Source organism: Octopus sinensis, linkage group LG3 (genome assembly GCF_006345805.1).
Source record: "Octopus sinensis linkage group LG3, ASM634580v1, whole genome shotgun sequence".
Lineage (NCBI taxonomy): Eukaryota > Metazoa > Mollusca > Cephalopoda > Octopoda > Octopodidae > Octopus > Octopus sinensis.
The window spans coordinates 4,928,467-4,950,286 of record NC_042999.1 but is presented as its reverse complement, the minus strand read 5'-3'; the positions used below and the strand labels follow the sequence as shown (position 1 = coordinate 4,950,286).

Here is a 21,820-nt window from a genome sequence, read left to right as displayed (position 1 = left end):
TAAACCCCCATTTTCCATGTGCCAATCAATTATTTTTGTCTTTTTCTGTGCTGTAATAATAATAATAATAATAATCATTAACTTTGAAGAAGCTTAAAAAATACATATTTACATAAGAATACAACCAGGGAATGCTTTGCATATAAAATAAGCCATTGTGAAGATAAGTTTTTTTTTTTTTCTCAATAAAACTTAAGAAGTTGATCGAGCCTCTTCCACACTAACGGGGCTCCGAGTCCTACTCGTAGATTGATTGTTAGAGGTTCCGTCTAAAATTGCAGGATGCATTGTAAAATGTCCTGATGAATTTGAAGATGAAGATGCGCAGAGAGTTTTTACATGGACAGAGTTCATGTTCTCATGGTAAGTCAGCTGGCTGCTGTCCGGACTAGGAGACGTAGAATGCATAAGCAAACTACTACTGTCTGCTAGAAGGCCTTGTCGTTTGGATTTACTAATCTCCAATAAATGGTCAAAGCACTGAGACTTCCTCTTTAGTAATTCCTTCTTGTGTTCCGCTTCGGCAACTCGACGTCGAAGTTCTAAGAAAGAAAAGATAAAGAAAATTCATATAAGCAGAGTAATTCTAATATCCTCTCTGTAAGAAAATTTATTTAACCCTTTCATTACCAACACGGCTGAATCTGACTCTGCGTACAAATGTCTTGTTTTTATACGTTTTGAATTAAAATCTTCCACCAAACCTTAATCACAGTTTATGTTCCTAGCACTAGCTGAATGAAAACGAAGTTATTTTACTAAATTCTTTGTCATATCTAAAGTAATTGAAAGAAACACAGAGCATCTCAACAGAAATACAGTAACGAAAGGGTTAATCATCTGGAACAGTGGTTCACAACCTTTTTAATATCCAGGCTAGATCCAAAACCTATAATATTTTTTAAGGGGTTTACAGCAAAAAATGTAAAACACAAATGAATTGAAGAAAAATTTATTATAATCATAGTGGGAAGACTGTCAGAGTCCATTAGAAGGATATTTGAAGGTCACATGTGGCCCTGGGGTCCGCAGTTGAGAACGACCGCTAGTATAGATATTCAGATATATATCAAGGAACGAGGACTATATTTTAGGTGCATTCCCTTCTTTTCATTACATTAAAAAAAATTATTATTCTTTGAATATTAATTGAAAAAATAACAAATAAAAACCAAAAACATTTTCTTTACAGACTGGCATGGGGCAGTACTGTTAAGAAATTTGCTTTGCAACCATATGGTTCCAGGTACTGTCCTATTTCAAAAGACTTTGGGCAAGTGTCTTCTACTATAGTCTAAACAGGTCAGAGAACTGTGCCATGCCCCAATGTCGACTTTGGCATGCTTTTTACAGCGGGATGCCCTTTTCTAACACCAAACACTTTACAGAATATGCAGCATACATTTTTGTGGCACCAACATCAATGAGGTCACCATGTCACTCACAGGACTAAGCTCTCCATGAACTGAATGAGACTAGAATAGCTGGGGAGGCAACTTTAAAGCTAGGAAGAGCCTGGAACAGTGTCTTGCTGCAAAGGAGATACATGGCTACTTGTATTATATAAGAATAGGTGGAGGCTGGGTGGGCAGAGGTTGCAAGGATGTACAGAGAGAGTGAGGGATGGTTAGAGATAGGGTAGGGGTGTTTTGACATCATAAGCACCAATATGAATCAAAAAAGAAACAGACTTAATGATGAGATGTGAATCATATATCATCATTATCATTTAACGTCTGTTTTCTATGCTGGCATGGGTTGGATGGTTTGACAGGGACTGGCAAGCCAGAGAGCTGCACCAGGCTCAAATTGTCTGTTAGGTGAGGGTTCTACGGCCAGAGGCCCTTCCTAATGCCAACCACTTTACAGAGTATACTGGGTTCTTTTTACCTGACACCAGACAATGTAGCTGCTATTAAAGAAACTTATATATATATATATGTGTGTGTGTGTGTGTGTATGTATATTTTTTTTCAGGCCCTTTCTTCCAGCCATTTCATCATGTTGAACCGTTAATCCCTACATATTTTTTCTCCTCTTAATCCTTTCTGTCAAAGAGCATAGGCTCGAAATGTCAACAACTTTTCCATTCGTTCTGAGCATTAAACTAATATACCTGCTTATTGTTCCTTTACCTGTCTTTGTCTTTTGTTTTCTGTAAATTTGATCTAAATATATTATGTATGTGTGTGTGTGTGTGTCCCCGTCCATTTGTTTTACATCCATAATAAAGGATGCAATGTCTCAGCAACTAACAACTGAAGCAGGTAGTTTGTTTCATTCTTCAGCAACTCTGAGTGTGAAAAAATGTTTTCAAAAGTCGTGGGAGCTGAGCTGTTTACTGACTTTGTAGACATGCCTACATGTGTTAGACACATGGAGCTCAAAAAGACGCTCAAAGTGGTTGTTAAAGAGGTTTTATTTAAAGACAAACAAATTTTTCTTTTTAATTACCACAATAACAGCTTGAATCACCCCCCCCCCCTCAACGAAAAACCTAAACTTACAAATTTCAAACCAATACCACCAAAGAAAATAAAACGAAAGAATGTAGACACTTTACCTTCCATTTCTTTATCAAGTTTATCTTTCTGCCGTTCCATGTCAGTCTTGTGAGCTGCCAACCTGTATTTCAGTTTCGATGTCAAACCCAGTTCACTGACAACTCTAGAAACCTTCCGCACTTCTGCAATTCATAATTAAGCATATGGAATAACACTAATTTCAAATTTTGGCACAAGGCCTGCAATTTGGGGGAAGGAGATAAGTCAATTACATCGAGCCCAGTACACAATTGGTACTTACTTTATCGACCGCAAAAAGATGAAAGGCAAAGTCAGCTTTAGCCGAATTTGAACTCAGAACATCAAGCTACTGGGAAAGACTGAAAGTATTAAACCTCTTCTCCCTAGAGCGGAGGCGGGAGAGATATGCGGTGATATACATCTGGAAAATCCTGGAGGGTCTTGTCCCAAACTTTGGCATTCAAAGTTACCCCAACCGCAGAACAGGGCGCCACTGCATGGTGCCAAAGATTCCAACATCACCATCAAAATACAGGTCCAGATACTGCAACAGCTTGGGTTTCAGAGGACCACAGCTCTTTAACATCCTCCCTAAATGCCTGAGAGACTTACATGGTGTGGATGTGGGTTTCTTTACAACTAAACTGGATCTCTTCTTGTCGGGAGTCCCAGATGAACCTACCTCACGACAGGAGACGCAGATGCGGGCAGCAGCATCGAAATCCCTTGTTGATCAAGTGCCATGTATCAGAGGTGGATTTACATATTAGTGTATCTCATTCAGTGGTGGTGCCCCAGCATGGCCGTGGCCTTCGGGCTAAAACATTTTTAAGGATTTAAGGATGGACGAAATACTGTGAAGTATTTTGACACAAGGCCAGCAATTTCAGAGCAGTGGAAAGTGGATTACACCGACCCTGGTAGCATTTGAACTCAGAATCTACAAACATGAAATGCAGTTAAGCATTTTGCCCAGCATACTAACGGTCTTGCAATGATATGGAATGATATTACAATGTTATTATTATTCTTCAAATCAATTTTCAGTAATAAAACAGACTTGAAGGTTTTGATACCAGAAAAGAAATTCTTTCTCAATTTGTTTTATGTCTTTTTTTGTCTCTTCTTTTTCCAGGCTTTGACATCTTACATTAACTGAGGCAGTGCTCTGCAATCAGACGGCCTTCCTGTCATCAAGCCTTACCCGGTTTTCAAGTAAGAGTTCTTTTATTTCCCATCCAAGTCCTACGACTGGCACCCTGCAGTTGCCAGTGCCACTGGACTGACTCCTGTGCAGGTGGCAAGTAAAGAAACACCGTTTCGACCCTGTGCTTGAGGAAACCTATTGAGTCAAGTACATCAACATCAAAAATCAATGGAAATTGTAGTTGTGATACCAGTGCCGGTGGCATGTAAAAAGCACCATCCGAACGTGGCCAATGCCAGTGCCGCCTTGACTGGCTTCAGTGCCAGTGGCACGTAAAAAGCACCAACCGACCGTGGCCGTTGCCAGCCTCCTCTGGCCCCTGTGCCGGTGGCACGGAAAAAGCACCCACTACACTCACAGAGTGGTTGGTGTTAGGAAGGGCATCCAGCTGTAGAAACACTGCCAGATCAGACTGGAGCCTGGTGCAGCCTCCTGGCTTCCCAGACACCGGTCAAACCATCCAACCCGTGCTGGAAAACCGACATTAAATGGTGATGATGATGTCATTGAAAGCATAAAGTGAGCAATGATTTGTTGACAAGGCAACTGACTACAACACCACAGTTTGTAGCTCACGACTTTCAAAAAATATTTTGCATGAATATAAGACAGAATTTGTCAAAGCAGATTTTTCTATTACCAAATGTCCTTTGTGTCACCCACACACACCTGTTTCTAAGCAAGACAATATTTTTCCACCGCCAGACATGTTTTCATGGAAGATTGGAAATAAAGGACACTGCTTGTACAACAGTGATACTCGTTTACAACTATTGCATTGAAATTACACACTATCACCTTAAAAAGGGAGAGACACACTGAATAATGTAGTCCTAAATACACAATGTTCAATAAAAGACAGGACAGTCATGGCTGCAATAGGTTAGAGCAGTGTTTCTCAACTGGGGTTCCATGAGAAAGAAATAAGCCAATGCTAATTTCATGATCATAATCTCTATATATAAAGCTGAAGTTGTCTGTGTATGGCAGGTTTGGGTAGCCTTCAACTAACACTATCTCCTCCAAGACCCTGCGGTGCAAATTGACCAAAATTGAGAGTATGATAGAAGAAGGCTTGCTCTTCCTTCCGTAGAATAAAAAATTCAAATCGGACTATGTTAACACCAAAAATGTGATTTTTTTCTATGAAAATCCCTATTTTTTACGATTTTTTTTACTGCTGTGTCGCCATTTTTTGATGTATTTCAAACAGAAAAATGTTCACTTAAAGAGAATAACAAGCTACATAATGCAAAATTTTTACTTTTCAAAAATTCCAATTCTAAAGGGTCAAAACAAACCCGAGCAACGCCGGGCGATACTGCTAATATTACTATAAATGTACAACATATTATTGGTTATTGTAATATAGACATCATCCTATCTAACCTATTATATTATCAAAAAAATATAACAACCATATATATATATATATATATGATATTTACTACGTGAACTACGATGAAAAAAATATGAGAAAGACATGGTATATAATTTTTTTGTGCAGGAGTTCCTTGAGACATGTAATTTATTTTAATGGTTATGCAAGGGTAAAAATGTTGAGAAACCCTGGTTTAGAGCCTAGGTACGCTCATTCAGGACTGATCTGACATTGATTTATAACAAAGTTAAACTTACCTTCAAGTGGACATTGGTTTCGAATGAGCTTATATTTTATATTGTCCAAGGTGTTCTTAAATTCCCGAAATATTTCATCAGCAAGTCCGAGCTCAATGATTCCTTTCCAAAATAGCTGACTTTCTACAAGAGACGAAAAACACGAACATCATTTCTTCAAGGAATAACAGTAAACAATTATACACTCAATGGAAAGTTTGACTCCTAAGATGTATATATATATATATGTATATATATATAAATGAAAATGTAATAGAATTTAGAATGTAAAAATTAATTTAGAATAGAATATTAGAATCAACTGTAAGAGAATTCAAAAAATTCTTCTGGACTATTTCACTTGTTTATTTTTAGTGGTTTAGCCCAGTGGTTTTCATATGACCCTTGGGGGTCTATATAAGAGTTTGTTATTTAAAATTTAACTGCAATAAGTTGGTTATAATTCTACAATACACAAAATATTTTAATATTTTTATACAATCCCTAGTAATATTTAATTATAAAAATACAGTAGGATTTCTTTTTTATATGCAGTGAATGGCTATTGAAGTCCAGTAGAATAAAATAGGAATCAAAAGGGTCCATAGTAAAAAAAAAAGGGCTGAGGACCACTGATTTAGCCAGAGAAGAGTAGCACCCATGATCCTTTGCAAGACTGATAGGAGAAAGAAAGGAAGTTGTCATTTGAGAGATCTGGCCTGAGCACTGGCACAGAATGGACACTAACAAAGACACCCAAAAGCCAAGTGGTGGTAGTGCTAAACCAGAAGCTAAAGTCTACCCCCCAAGAACGAGATTAGTCCTTCCAAAGGATTTCATAGTTTACTCTCCGTGCTGGTGGCACGTAAAAGGCACCATTCGAGCGTGATCGTTACCAACGTCGCCTTACTGGCACCTGTGCCAGTGGCATGTGTAAAAAGATTCGAGCGAAGTCATTGCTAGTACCGACTGACTGGCCCCATGCCGGTGGCACATAAAAAGCACCCTCTACACTCTCGGAGTGGTTGGTGTTAGGAAGGGCATCCAGCTGTAGAAACTCTGCCGATCAAGATTGGAGCCTGGTGTGGCCATCTGGTTTGCCAGTCCTCAGTCAAAATCGTCCAACCCATGACAGCATGGAAGGCGGACGTTAAACGATGATGATGATGAAAGATTTGGCTGACGTAACTGGCTTTGCATCAGTTACAACAAGGAGAGTTTCAGTTGATAGAATCAATAGAACGGCCTAATGGGGAAATTAATGTGCAAGTGGCTGAGTACTCCACAGACACACGTATCCTCAATGTAGTTCTCAAGGAGATGCAGTGTGTCACAGACTGTCATGACTGACCCCTTTGAATCACAGGTACAACTCATTTTCGTAAGCTGAATGAATTGGAGCAATGTGAAATAAAGTGTCTTGCCTAAGGATACAATGTGGTGCTGGATATTGAACTCATGACCTTACGATTGTCAGCCGAAAACTTTAACTATGAAGCCACGCACTTTCAATTCGTTGACCTGAGGCTGTGGTGGACGACAATTAAACTAAGGTGTTGTGCACTGGAATTGAACCTGAGATCACACACTTGCAAAGCACACTTCCTAACCACACAGACCTGCCTGGTGATTACAAAAAGAGAAAAAGAGATTGAATGTAATGAAATTATTTTGAGTGTATTCTAAGCGAAGAGTAAGGAATAAAGACATCTGAGGGCTTTAGATGAAGTTCACTGAGGCAGATTCTAAGGCTGGGTGCACTTCCTGTTGCCAACCCTAACCTGTTTCCAAGCAACATAATATTCCCCATCGGTTAGTCCATATTACTCCGTCAGGAGCATAGGACTGGTTTCCCAGTTTCTCTGGAAAATATATTCCTCATGGTCCACCACAGGATTGCTCATTCCTGCCAGCTGACTGGAGCAACGTAAAATGAAATATTTTGGTCAAGAACACAGTGCATGGTCTGGTCCAGGAATTGAAACCACAATCTTACAATCATGAATCCCACACCCTAACCACAAAGCCATGCACCTCCCCATAGCCAGATATTTTTTCATGGAAAAACTGTACATAAATGATGCTCATTTGCAACAGCACACAATGTCAAAACAATGACACAGACACGTCACAAAACAGACGTTAAAGTGATGACGACAATGATGGTGATGTTATATTAGTTTGTTTCCATCAATCCTCCCACACTTTGTAGATTATGTTTGTTGTTTGCTTTGTTGCACAAAATAAAGCAGAGAAATATGGAGAGGGAGAGAGAACTGAGATTTGCAACAGTTTTGCTGAGTAGAAGGTAACCTCACTGGTGCTGGTGCCATCATAAACTGTACCCCATTCACTCTGCAAAGAGGTCGGTAAACAAGCAGGGGTATCCTAAGGTTGAAAGGACCCTTTATTCTTACTGAGGACATAACAACCTGCCTAGAGCTGGCACCATGATAAAATGCACCCAGTACATTCGGTAAAATGATTGAAGTACATCCAACCATAGATACCTTGCCAGTACAAAATACAAGAACAAGGTGCTTTCCTGCAACTATGTCAAAGAGGGTAGTAATTCTGCAAACTGTGGCAACCCCTCTAACTCCTGACAGCATGGAAAGCAAACAATGATGGCAAAGATGACATTCTAATTTGTCTCCAATCAACTCAGTTGGTTCGTTTAGCTTTCATTAGTATTTTCCCTCAATACAAAAACCACTAAGATATCTTTAGCTTAGTCAATGCCAGTAAAACAGACTAACATAGAAAAGCAAACCTCCAGGTGTTCAAATGTCATTGCTTTTCATCATCATCATTGTTTAACGTCCGTTTTCCGTGCTAGCACGGGTTGGACGATTCGACCAGGGTCCAATCTGATCTGGCAGTGTTTCTACAGCTGGATGCCCTTACTAACACCAATCACTTTGTGAGTGAGGCGGGTGCTTTTTATGTGCCAGGGAAGGCTGGCAACGGCCACGATCGGTTGGTGCTTTTGTGCCACCGGCACAGAAGCCAGTCAAGGCGGCGCTGGCATCAGTCACGTTTGGAAGGTGCTTTCTACGTGCCACTGGCACAGGGATCACGACCACATGTGCCAAATGATGATGGTGATTAATAACAGAGATACTAAGGAGTTTATTTATCAGTGTGAGAATGTGTCTTGGTAAGTATTTCATGAAACAAGAACAGTTGTTAGTTGATGAAGTACAATGGCTATGTGGTTAAGCTACTAGAGCAATGATCACAGTCGTGAGCTCAAACCTTACCAGAGCCACCGGGCTGTGCTCCAACATAAGCCATCTCACCAGTAGAACTAGCACGAGGAAATGTCTGTAAAACTGCAAAAAGAAAGAAACAAAACCAAAAAAGACTCATTTTGACTTATTAAAACAAAAAGAGTTTTCGAGATAAGCACAGCACTGAAGTATAGAATATTTAATTTGGCACTTGACATGAAATGTCAAGTGTCCGCAACTGAAGTGTTCAAAATACATTCCACAGTAAACCTTTTTCAATAGGATAAACCAAAAACTACAGGACCAAATATCTTCCTTTAAATATTGTATTCAAGAAACAACTCAAGGCCCTGAAGATTGAGGCTTCAAGGGGCTGCAAAGAATTTTTAGAAATTGCTTTAATTAAGGACGTGAAATATGTAAAACAAGAAGTAAAGAAAATAATCTTCATGGAAACTAGAAAGGAGTGGTTGTGTGAATAAGAAGCTTGCTTCCCAACTACATGGTTCTAGGTTCAGTTCCACTGTTGGGCACCTTGGGCAAGTGTCTTCTACTATAACCCAGGGTTGACAAAAGTGCCTTGTGAGTGGATTTGATAGGCAGACACAGAAAGAAGCTCATCGTGTGTGTGGTTTGTTCAACAGGATTTGGCAAGCCACAGGGCTGCATTGCCCTTCAATTGCAGCTTTGGCAAAGCTTCTTTGGCCAAATGCCCTTCCTAATGCCAACCACTTTACAGTGTGTACTGGTGTACTGAGTGCTGTTTTGTGCCTCCAACACTACTTGGCTGTTAATTCAATGAACAGTCAGGGAGAAGACCCATCTATCAAGTGGAAACCCATTCAAAGTGAAGGAGAAGAAATCGCATGGATCAAAAAATTGAATCATTGTTGTCAAAAATCAACAAACATCCAGTTAAAAAATGCTTCAAGCATTTGACAATTAGGACAGCCTTTCAACAGAAGGCGAAAACAATTCACTTTTGGAAAGATTGTAAGAATATAAATAAAACCCAGCAGGAAACCATTCTTGTGATAATATCTTTTATCTTTTAAGGCAGCACGCTGGCAGAAACGTGAGCACCCTGGGGGAAATGCTTAGCAGTTTTCATGTCTTTATGTTCTGAGTTCAAATTCCACCAAGGTCAACTTTGCCTGTCATCCTTTCGTGGTCAATAAATTAAATACCAGTTGTGTACTGAGGGTCAATCTTATCGACTGACCCCTTCCCCTAAAAAATTTCAGGCCTCGTGCCTAGAGTAGAAAAGAATATCTTTTATCTTTTATTTGTTTCAGTTATTAGACTGTGGCCATGCTGAAGCACCTCCTTGAAGAAATTTTAGTACTGGGGTCGATTTGTTTGACCCCAGTACTTTTCATCTTAAGCCTGGTACTTATTCCATCGGTTCTTTTGCTGAACTGCTAAGTTATGGAGACAAACAAATCAACACCAGTTGTCAAGTGATGGTGGGTGACAAACACACACACACATAGATACAACAGGCTTCTTTCAGTTTCCGTCTATTAAATCAGTCCATCCAGAGCAGGGTTTCAGTCAGGCTGAAGCTATAGTAGATGACATCTGTCCAAAGTACCACACAGTGGGAGTGAACCTGGAACCGTGTGATTGGAAAGCAAACTTCATACCACACAGCCACGCCTACACCCAGTCTAATATGTATTTCTTTATTGCCCACAAGGGGCTAAACATAGAGGGAACAAACAAGGACAAAGGGATTAAGTTGATTACATTGACCCCAGTGCGTAACTGGTACTTATTTAATCGACCCCGAAAGGATGAAAGGCAAAGTCGACCTCGGCGGAATTTGAACTCTCAACGTAACGGCAGACGAAATACCACTAAGAATTTCGTCCGGCGTGCCAACGTTTCTGCTAGCTCACTGCCTTAACTACACCCAGTGTAATATAGTAATTAAAATACATTATTTGATTGGCTCTACACAGTTTCCACCTACCGAAGTAGACTCACAAGGGGACCAAAGGTTTCCTGAAAAAAGTACTCTTCAAAATTTGCACCAAGAATAAGCACAAGGTAAAATTACTACCTGCTTTTATAGCAAGTTGATGCAGGTAGTTTATCCTGTCCTCCGACTTTTAGTTCATCCAATTGAAATAACTGTTATTTATGGGATGACCCAATATATATGTGTGTGTGTGTGTGCATCTTTGTGTTTGTCCCCTAGCACTCATTAAGAGCCAGTGTTGGTTTGTTAACATCCCTGTAAGTGGTTTGTCATGAGTCAATGATAGAATAAGTACAAGAGTTAAAGTACTGGGGTTAATTAGTTCAACTAAAAATACCCTTTAAGGTAGTAACCCTTGCATGGCCACAGTCCAATGACTGAAACAAGTAAAAGATTAAAAGATGTGAATTTCTAGAAGAAGCAGAGCTTAAACAAAACAAACAAAAAGAAAGAGGAAAGAGTTAGGTTCTATGGTAGATTGCCTAATAAAAAGGAACCAGAAGTGATCATCATCATCATCATCATTTAATGTCATTGTTCTATGCTGGAATGGGTTGGGCAGTTTGATAGGAGTTGGTAAGGCTGGAATTGCACCAGGCTCCATTGTCTGTTCTTGCATGGTTTCTACAGCTGGATGCCCTTCATGGCACCAACACCAACAGGGTCACCAAGCAATTTGCAAGGCAAAACTTCTTGGCTTGGAGGACACGGGAAATCGTATTGAAGCAGGAGTGGCTTTGTGCCAGTTGAGCGTTTGAAAGATTAAGAGGCACAAGGATAGATGTTCATTAGTTAATAAATAGCAAATTACATACCATCAGGTGGTTGTTGTTGTTGTTGCTGCTGTTGTTGTTGTTGTTCTTCAGTGTTTTCAGCTGTCACAGCTCTATGCAGAACCTGTACACTTGGTTTGACATCGGGGTCATCTTGGTTTTGAGATTGATTAACATACGTATACTGACTTCCTACTGCTTCAGCAATTTTGCCAGAAGTCTGTTCAGAAACATAGAGATAATTGTTTTCTTTAATGCTAATCCCAGTCTCTGCCAGCAGAGTTGAGATTGGGGCCAAAGTGCCATCATCAAATACCATTGTCTTCAAAGGTGCGTGCGGTACACAGCGACCTGTACACATCTCTTGGTGATTAGTAAAATCCAACTGTCCTGATTCAATGTACTTCCTGAAGGGAATGAAAGTGAAGACATTTAGAACAACTCTACACCACTTTATACATTTGTATTATCATCATCATTATTATGTAACATCTACTTTTCCAAGCCTGAATGGGCCACACAGAATTGGGTACTACTAGTGAACAGTGGTCCTGGTGCGTGCACACGTGCATCCGCGCTAGCTCTTCATAAGTAGTCGATCCAACAATGACTTTTTAACCCTAACCTTAGTTTGTTTATAAAAATAATTTATTTACTTAGTTTAAAAATTATTTAAGATTGACTACTTACGACTAGCTACTGCGGATGCGCGTGTGCACACACCGGGACCACTGTTCGCTAATAGTACCCAGAATTTGTTGAGGCAGATTTTCTACAGCCCAAATGCTTTTCCTACAAACACCACATGATGTCAAGACTAGGATACACACACACACAAATACATACACACAATATAATAATGTGTAAGATGCTGAGCACTCCACAGACACAGGTACCTATTTCTTTACTACCCACAAGGGGCTAAACACAGAGAGGACAAGCAAGGACAGACAAATGGATTAAGTCGATTAGATAGACCCCAGTGCATAACTGGTACTTAATTTATCGACCCCGAGAGAATGAAAGGCAAAGTCGACCTCGGCGGAATTTGAACTCAGAACGTTGCGGCAGACAAAATACCGCTAAGGATTTCGCCCGGCGTGTTAATGATTCTGCCAGCTCGCCACAGACACAGGGACCCTTAATGTAGTTCTCAGGAAGATTCAGCACGACATGGAACGAGGCAAGGCTGGCCCTTTGAATCACAGCTACAGCTCATTTTTGCCAGCTGAGGGGACTGGAGCAACATGGAGTAAAGTGTCTTGCTCAAGGAAACACTATACTGCCAGGTATCAAACTCACAAGCTTACAATCGTAAGCTGAGCACCCTAACCACTTAGCTATGTGCAAGAGTAGTGATGGGGGTAGAAGTGAATGTAGTAAGTGAGGACCAGGAGTGGAGGGGCAGCTTGAGACATAAAAATGGTAAAAGTGATGTCTTGACTATTAAGTGTTGCTTGTATCAGCAAAGTATACAAATCAATAAATTCTATACAAAGAGATTCTTTAATTTCCCAAAACTTTGCTTGTTTATAAACATGAAGCATCACTGCATTGATATCATTAAATTTCTTAGAATAGATTAACATGTGGCTGTGTGATAAGAAGCTTGCTTCCCAACCACATGGTTCCGGGTTCAGTTCCACTGCATGGCAGCTTGCACAAGTGTCTTCTACTATAGCCTCAGGCAGGCCAAAGCTTTGTGAGTGGATTTGGTAGACAGAAACTGAAAGACCATTGTGTATGTGTTTGTGTTTATGGTCCTGTAACTTAGTGCTTCAGCAAAAGAGACTGATAGAATAAGTACCAGGCTTTGAAAAAAAAAAGTACTGGAATTGATTCGTTCATTCGACTAAAAATTCTTCAAGGTGGTGCCTCCATTCCAAATAAGGTAAAAACTGTGATAAAAAACTTTAATGAAACAGATCAAAGATGAAATACCTGAGTTGGATGCCATTCATTCGAACAGCATTCTTCCAGTCTTTAAGCTTTTCTTTCTCGCCCATGACAGAAAACAGTTTCGGAGAGATAAAACGGCCTTCAAACTCAATACATTCTCGGTGAATGCCAGGACAAATAAATTTCTCCATATGTAGTTTGCCAACCAAATTTCCACAGGTGACTGTTATCACCCCTGCACTATCTTCGGTCATCTGTAAGAGAGAATTGAATTTTACTAAGATAACAAGTAGAAGCTGTTAGATAAATACATTTTCAATAGGCTGCAATGAAGCATTGCTGTCAAATTTTGGTACAGGGCCAGCAATTTGGTGGGACTGGGCAAGTCAATGACAACCCCTGTACTCATTTTATTGAAAGGAAGAAAGGCAAAGTCAATCACAAAAGTTTAAAAGGCAAAACCTCAGCAAAATTTAAACTCAGCACATAAAGACAAACAAAATACCTATTTCTTTACTACCCACAAGGGGCTAAACACAGAGAGGACAAACAAGGACAGACAGACGGATTAAGTTGATTACATCGACCCCAGTGCGTAACTGGTACTTAATTTATTGACCCCGAAAGGATGAAAGGCAAAGTCAACTTCGGTGGAATTTGAACTCAGAATGTAAAGACAGACGAAATACTGCTAAGTATTTAGCCAGGTGCGTTAACGTTTCTGCCAGCTCGCTGCTTTAATATACAAAATACCATTATGCATTTTGCCTGCTGTGCTAACAATTCTGTCAGCTCGCCATTTTAGGCTGCAATGAAATATTGAATGCGATTTCAATCAAATGGATCATCATCATCATCATTTAATGTCTGTCTTCTACAGGGTGTGCCAAAAAAATGTACTTGCATTTTGACTCTCCATAACTCACTGGATTTTTCATTTCTTTTTGGATCAAATTGATCCTAATAATGGCAGAAGTATGACAAAGATTTGAAAGAGAAAATTCATGAAAAAGTGCGACTTGGAAGCATTGAAACATCGTGGAAGTGCTAAGACAATTTGAAGTGATTTTCAGAAAGATCCACCAGTGCAATGCAACACTGCTCGCATCCAAGATAAGTTTGAATCAGATGGAACTGTGCATGACATCCATAAGGAACATCCAAGAAAGTAAGAGAAAAGGAATTGTCCTAAAGGAAAAAGAATTGCTGGAAACCCTTCACTGTTCCCCACAAGTTTTTGTATGACAAATGACTCATGAGAGCGGAATCCCTAAATCAAGCACCCGTCGCATTTTGAAGGGAGTCCGTTGGAAATGTTACATGTGAACATTAAACCATGCTCTAAATGAAGTTGATTTATCCTTTTATGCATTTAACCATCAATCTTGTTTCTAAGACAATCAACAATGCATTTATTGTCATTTAAAGAGTACATTGGGGGAGGGTGGATACCCTGGATATTGGCATGGATTGGATGGCTTGACAGGACCACCCAACTAGCCAGAGGACTGTGCTGTGTTCCAGTGTATGCTTCGGCATGATTTCTACAGCTGGATACCCTTCCACAACAAACAACCCATTAAATTCAGTTTCAAATTTTGACACAAGGGAGGGTCAGGTCGATCACATCAACCTCCCCAGTGCATAACTGCTATTTCTTTTTTCAACCAACTTCAACTTAGAATATAAAGACGAATGAAATGGTGCTAAGCATTTTGACCAGTGAGCTAATAATTCTGCCAGCTTGCTGTCTGAAACAACTCATTAACTTCAACCAATGAAGCTAATGAGTTCCCTAGTGCGAACAATTCTCCTTTACGGCAGTGAGTCATGGCCGATGAGGGTGGAAGATATTAAGTAACTAGAATCCTTCGATCACCTCTGTCTACGCCGCATCTTTCATGTCCGATGGCATCACTTTGTCTCCAACAATTCGGTGCGACACCAGTGCAAAATCACCTCCCTCCGACAAGTCATTCTAATAAGACGTTGGCTGGGTCATGTCTGTCATCGTCAACCAGGAGAATTCATCTACAAAGCAATTGCCCCAGAGCTCCCCTTCAGGGTTAGCGAAAGTGATGTGGTGGACAACGTAAAACCTGGCTGATGACAGTCAAGGCTGATCTGGAACCCAACCTACGGCATTCTCCGCTGGAATAAGGAGTGGTTGGAGATCACGCGGTCGTTAGCCTCAAATCGCCAAGTCTGGTCAGCGTTTGTGAGAGATGCAGCATTGAGGATAAATGAAGCCAGCTGAACCCACCCCGGGTGAATGCTGTCTCAAGACAAGAAAAGACAATGATGATAATGGCTTAACTGTCTTCATAGAGGTTATCCTAAGACATTAGTTCATGCTCTAAATGAAGACAATTTATCCTTTTATGCATTTAATCAGCAATCTTGTTTCTAAGACAATACTGAGGTATTTGACCCTTGAGTTACCACATTTCTGTTGAAATACATTATTTCACTTTACACATTAATTTTTTTAAATAACGAAGAATTTAATGAATTAACTTTGTCATTTTTAAATTAATGTTTCCAACATAAATTAACAAGAAATTTTGATGGAAAGTTTTAATGAAGATGATTTTAAAATGGGAAGTCTGTACCATAAAGCCAGGGGCAATGTCAGATGGTTTGGTATCAAAAGTGTTTAAATAGAAACCTAATTACATGAAATTTCAATTGGTCAACACCAACATTATATACCAATACATAAATTTACAGGTTTTTCACTAAATACTTTGAAAATCTTGATTATATTGAAAATTTATAGGACTACATAGACAGGCTACTTGTTAAAATGCAGTTAAAGAAAGTGTGAAGCAAGAACCGTGCTGGACTACATGGCAATACAGGAATTACCGTAATTGATGGTATAAAAGATGCACAGCATATCCAAGGGAAAAATGTTTAGGGCATTAAAGGAACATAGCATACAAGATCTGCCCATCCTTGTTTTGGGGTCGATAATAAGTACCAGTGAAGAACTTGGAGTCAATTTAATTGATTTATTCTCTATCTCTAAAATTCCTGGCCTTGTGCCAAAATTTAAAAATTATTATGACGATGAGAGCAATGCATGCCATCAAAGTGATGGTGAGGTACAAATATACGAAGCCCTATATACTATCTGATAAGGATACACCAGGCACATACATAAAAACCATGTGTGTGACATGGTGACCTCATATCAAGATGAGCAGCACATGACCTCACAGGTGGAACCCAGTTATAATTTTCTTCAGGTCGAGTTCATCCTGCTTAAAACATCCCTGAATAAGGGTTAAGGATGATGGGTGAAACACTTCTCAACACATGGTTATGAGGCTTCCCCACTATTTCTGCTTGTGATAAGAGATGCACATAGCATCAGCCATTAAGTGACATGCACAACTGGTTACAGTTAAGCAGCTGACAAGCAAATCTGTGGTATTGAGCAGAATATTTGCTGTAGCCCATCTTTTACATCAAGATAAAACATGTACATGTTAACACTTCCAATCAATTATGATCAGAAGCCACGAGAACCACAGCCTGGTACTGCATCAGAGCATACAGTACTATTTTAATTGGCAACCTAGCAAAAAAATCTTTAGCATGTCAGGCAAATTGCTTAGTGGCATTTCTTTTGGCTCTTTCCCTGGTTCTTAGTTCAAATACTACCAAGGCTGGCTTTTTGCAGTCACCCTTCTAGGGTTTCATAAGATAAATATCTTTTCTAATCTAGGCAGAAGGACTGAAATTTTTGGAGAGGGGGCCAGTCGTTTAGATCGACTCCAGTGCGTAACTGGTACTTATCGACCCCAAAAGGATACAAGGCAAAGTCGACCACGGCGGAATTTGAACTCAGAACATAAAAGACAGACGAAATACTGCTAAGCATTTCGCCTTTCATAAAATAAATTCCAGCAAAGCACTGATATCAACATATTACCGTATTTTAACGTGTATAAGGAACATATTTTTGTCAAAACTTAGGTTTAAAAAAATATGAGAGTTTCTTACACATGGATAGTATTATAATCCTTTTTTTTTCTCCAAATTTTAAGAACCACAAAATTAGGGGGTTCCTTATACACGTTAAAATACGGTCTTTTGTTGCCAGTTGAAATTATTATCACTTTTATAATTTTCTTTTTTTTGTTTTTATGACCGGGTCAAAAGCTTTAGTTTGACCCTTACGGTTACTCTCCGGTAGTTTATTCTGCTTTTTTATGTTCAAATCCAGCCCATGTCTCAAAATTGTTTTTTTCCCTACTTTCTGGGTCAATAAAATAAAGTGCTATAAACAACTGCTACCTTTGCTGCAAAAGAAAAAAAAAAGAAAAAAATCTGGCCTTCTGCCTGTGTTAGAAATAACAACTGTTATTTCTCATTCCTCGGTGAGGAAGCAGACAGGAAGAAAACACAACTCTAGGCAGAAGAAGAGTTCTCTAAATTCCATGATAGGTGTGAAGGTAACAAGTGCTTGCTTGCACATTTATTGTTGTTGTTGTTGTTCCACAACTCTGCCTTTCGTCCTTTCCGGGACGATAAAATGAAATAGCGGTCAAGTCCTGGGGTCGGTGTAACCAGCTGTCCCCATCTGTCCCCTTTTCTGGAAATTGTTGGATTTGTGCCAAGATCAGAACGAATTATTATTGTTGTTATAAAAATATATCTAGACAAAAGTTTTAAGAGCCAAATATAACCAAAAAATTCTCTAAATGTGTTTAGTAAAGAAAGATCACGTTCGCAAAGCACAGGTCGATGACATACGGGTGCGTTCGGGGTGACTACCTGCTACAAAAGAGTAGCTAAATCTCCCTCAAACGAAACACTTACCGTAGGACACCGAATAACGTATTTTATTGTGAACTATTCAAGTATTTTTGTGGACTATACGAGTATAATTGCTGTCTTTACTTGACTTATTGCGGTTCTTTTGCTCCTACCATCACCTTTCATCCTTTTCCGACGAGTTGTGTTCTAAAGCCCCGGGGGGTGGGGAAAATGCTGAGCGATATTTGTTGCAGTTCTTTACGTTCCCAGATCAAATCCCAGACTAACATTTTGTCTTCCATGGGTCGATTAAATAAGTAACAGTCAAGTCCTGGGATCGATCTAATCCACGAACCACCTCCCCATAAAATTTCAGGCCTTGTCTATTCGTAGAAAGAATTATTGTTATTATTATTATTATTACTAAGGTGGCGAACCTGCAGAATCCGTTTAGAGCCTCGCAGTGTTACCTCCGGGTCTTTACGTTCCCAGTTCGAACTCCACCGACGTCGACATCAATCCCCCCCACCAGCATCCCTGAAAACTGAGGCCCTTGTCCCTAAATCGGAAATTATTATTATTTGATATGCGACGACGAGAAGGTCATGGATGGAGAGACTTTTTGATTAAAGGCATGCTGTATCAATAAGAAGAACATAACGGAAAATAATACAAACAATAAATAATAATAATAATAGTAATTGCGTGTGTGTGTGTGTGTTGTATGAAGAACAAAGAAAGAAAAAACTTGGTTTTATACCCACCTTTGATTAAAAGTATGACAGGTAGGAACCAGGTGAGCAGCAGGGACGGAGATTAGTGAGGATTCGTGGGGAAGACGGAAATAACGGATGAAACCAAATAGGGTGGTAACATATAATATAGAGAGGAGGAAGGAATATATATATGTGGGTACATCATTGATTCTATTGTCTTGCCTCCATAACTTCAATAACACTGACCAGAGAGAGAGAGAGAGAGGAATGCTGCAATGACCATATATATATATATAGATATAGATATATGTATATATAAATGTGCCCACCCACACAGAGGAGAGGGGAAACTATTATCGTACAACAGTTGGGAGAGAGAGGAAAAGTTACGTTGTCATGAAAGAACTTAGCAAAGTTCGATCGATCGATTTTGCGGGAATTTAAGCGATTATATCATATATTTATTACTTTGTTAAGTGGTGTTGGTATATTTTGTGTGTGATTATAAAATAATGTCGTGAAATTCTAAGAGATTTGAGGGAGAATGGTGTCTTTTTTTGTTTGTTTGTGGAGTTTTTGTTGTTGATTTTTTTTCTTTAAGGTCGACGTTTTTGAAAGAAATCGGGAGAAAAGAAAATATGGCGAGAGAAAAAAAAGGGAAAGAGTGTTCTAAAGGAGAGGAAAAGTTTGATGAAAGCATGGTAAGAATTGTGGTTTGCGCCTGAAGACGGTAACGTGCCCCATTTTAACGTCGAGAAACAAATATGGACGTTGCTTTGAACGGAAACGGACACTGACGTCATTGACGTTTCCCTTACGTCACGACTCGGTGTGACACGTGAGCGTTGCGTTCCGCCAACCCCGTCGCGAGTTCGTCGCCGCCTTCGCCGTCATCGTCGTCGTTTTAACGAAGTCGTTGGGTGACGTTGGTTTTGAAAAGGAAGAGGAAAAGTAAGAGGAGAGAACAACAGAGAATGGTTGACCTCCTACCACACGGCTATGTCATGTGCTTGCTAGACTAGCCTCGTTGTGGAAACTGTATTGAACTCTTTCGGAAAGTTGAGGTTTTGAAGGAATATTGATTGATTTGCGGCGAGTTTGATAAAAGATAATAAAAATAAAGTTATCGTCGAAAGAAGTAAACATCCCACACGCAATTCTGATTTACAACGGAATCCATTTCATTTTTAGTCGAATAAATGAATCTCAGTAATTATTTTTTTAAAAGCCTAATATTTATTCTAGCGGTCTCTTGCGAACCTCTAAGTTACGGGGATGTCAAAAAAACCAACACCGGTTGTAGAGCGGTGGGAGACAGGCAGACACAAAGACATGCACGCACACACACGCACGCAAAACATATAATCGTCCTTTCTACTACAGGCACAAGGCCTGAAGTTTTTTGGGGGTGGGGAAGAGGCGAGTCGATTACATGGACCCAACTGGTACTTAATTTATCGATCCCGAAAGGATGAAAGGGAAAGTCGACCTCGGCGAAATTTGAACCCAGAACGTAGCAACGGGCGAAATACCTATTTCTTTACTACCCACAAGGGGCTAAACACAGAGGAGACAAACAAGGACAGATAGGCGGATTAAGTCGATTACATCGATCCCAGTGTGTAACTGGTACTTAATTTATCGACGCCGAAAGGATGAAAGGCAAAGTCGACCTCGGCGGAATTTGAACTCACAACGTAACGCAGACGAAATACCGCTAAGCATTTCGCCCGGCGTGCTAACGTTTCTGCCAGTTCGCCGCCTCAACAAACATGTAAGATATACACAGCGGACTTCTTTCACTTTCCATTTATCAACTCCACTCACAAGGCTTTAGTCGGCCCGAGGCTATAGTAAAAAACACTTGCTCGTCGTCGGGAAGTAGGTTTCTTACTACACAATTTATTATTGTTATTTATCTTTTTTGAAAACTCGCTGATGTTTACATATTTCAGTGAAAGATTGCACAAATGGCATCGTAAGTTAGGGTGTTGCAATCACAATCGTCAGGTAGTGGATTCGGTTCCCGGACCGAGCAGCGCGTTGTGTTCTTGAACAAAACAGTTCATAGCATGTCAGGCTGCAGGTGAGAGAGTGGTAGAATCGTTGGCGTGTCGGCAGAGATGCTTTATGAGTTATCTTCCAGCTGCCTACATTCTGGGTTCTAATCCCACCTGACTGGAGAAGGAAACAGGAAACTGTTCCAGTATTAGTCCCAAATCTAGTCATGGAAGTAATCTACTTGACGGTGGAAGTGGGGTAAGGGCCCTCCCAGGTCATATAGAGAGTGCTGGAGAAAGTTTACATGCACAGGACTTACCAAGGGCAGACAACCGCTCGACTCTTATCATATTTTACATTTATTTAATTTATTTAAATTATTTCATTTCGAAGTGTAAGCGTCTAGTTGAACAAGAATCTTCTGATATGGCTCAGGCCAACCAAAACTTTGTGAATGGGTGGGGTTGATGGAAACTGAAAGAAGCCCTTTGTATGAACATAAACCTGAAAAAAGAAATAAGTACTGAGATTAATTAAATCGACTAAACCCTTTAAGGCAGTGCTCTATCATGGCCACATGCCAATGACTGAAACAAGTAAAAAGATAGCCTCTTCTGGGCGCAATCGGTCCAATGTAGACACCTATACTTTGGCTTCTAGGAGAACCGGGTATGTCAGGTGATGCGCTGGCAGAGGGAATGGAAAGTAAGTGGGTTCTATGAATAAATGTGTGTTCTTTTATCTTATACTTGTTCACTCATTAGGCTACGATCATGCAGTGGGACTGAACTCGGAACCATGTGTTTCAAATATAAGATAGAAGCAGCGCTAGTGTAATAACATTATCAACCACACATACTTAACGTATATACCGGTTGGCTGCGATTTGACATGGTGGAGAAGACTCTCTCAAAGTGCCGGGTGTTAAAACACCTGAACGTTATGGACAGGCAAGATAACTCCCCTCTAATACCATCCAGGAGTGATGGACATTGATGCTTCGCCATTTTCGTGGCTTATCAACATCACGTAACCGAACAGGATCTGAGATGGATCATTTCATCAGTTCACGTGCAAACTATGTGTGGATGTGCCCGG

The 21,820-nt window shown here is 39.9% G+C and overlaps 1 protein-coding gene across 2 annotated transcripts; it reads right to left on the bottom strand.

The window, feature by feature from the left end:
- Positions 1 to 167: 167 nt before the first annotated feature.
- Positions 168 to 19,655, bottom strand: LOC115209925 (glucocorticoid modulatory element-binding protein 1). Of its 2 annotated transcripts, XM_029778529.2 has the most exons (7): positions 18,770 to 19,655; positions 13,281 to 13,492; positions 11,382 to 11,746; positions 8,613 to 8,684; positions 5,371 to 5,493; positions 2,564 to 2,686; positions 168 to 542 (listed from the first exon to the last, which is right to left on the bottom strand). In XM_029778529.2, exons 2-7 carry the CDS (start codon positions 13,490 to 13,492, stop codon positions 193 to 195), a joined length of 1,245 nt encoding a protein of 414 aa, XP_029634389.1. In that variant the 5' UTR covers positions 18,770 to 19,655; the 3' UTR covers positions 168 to 192. The 2 variants fall into 2 exon arrangements, with proteins under 2 accessions (XP_029634389.1, XP_029634390.1); XM_029778530.2 differs by lacking the exon at positions 8,613 to 8,684 and having other exon boundaries at positions 18,770 to 19,651.
- Positions 19,656 to 21,820: the final 2,165 nt, after the last annotated feature.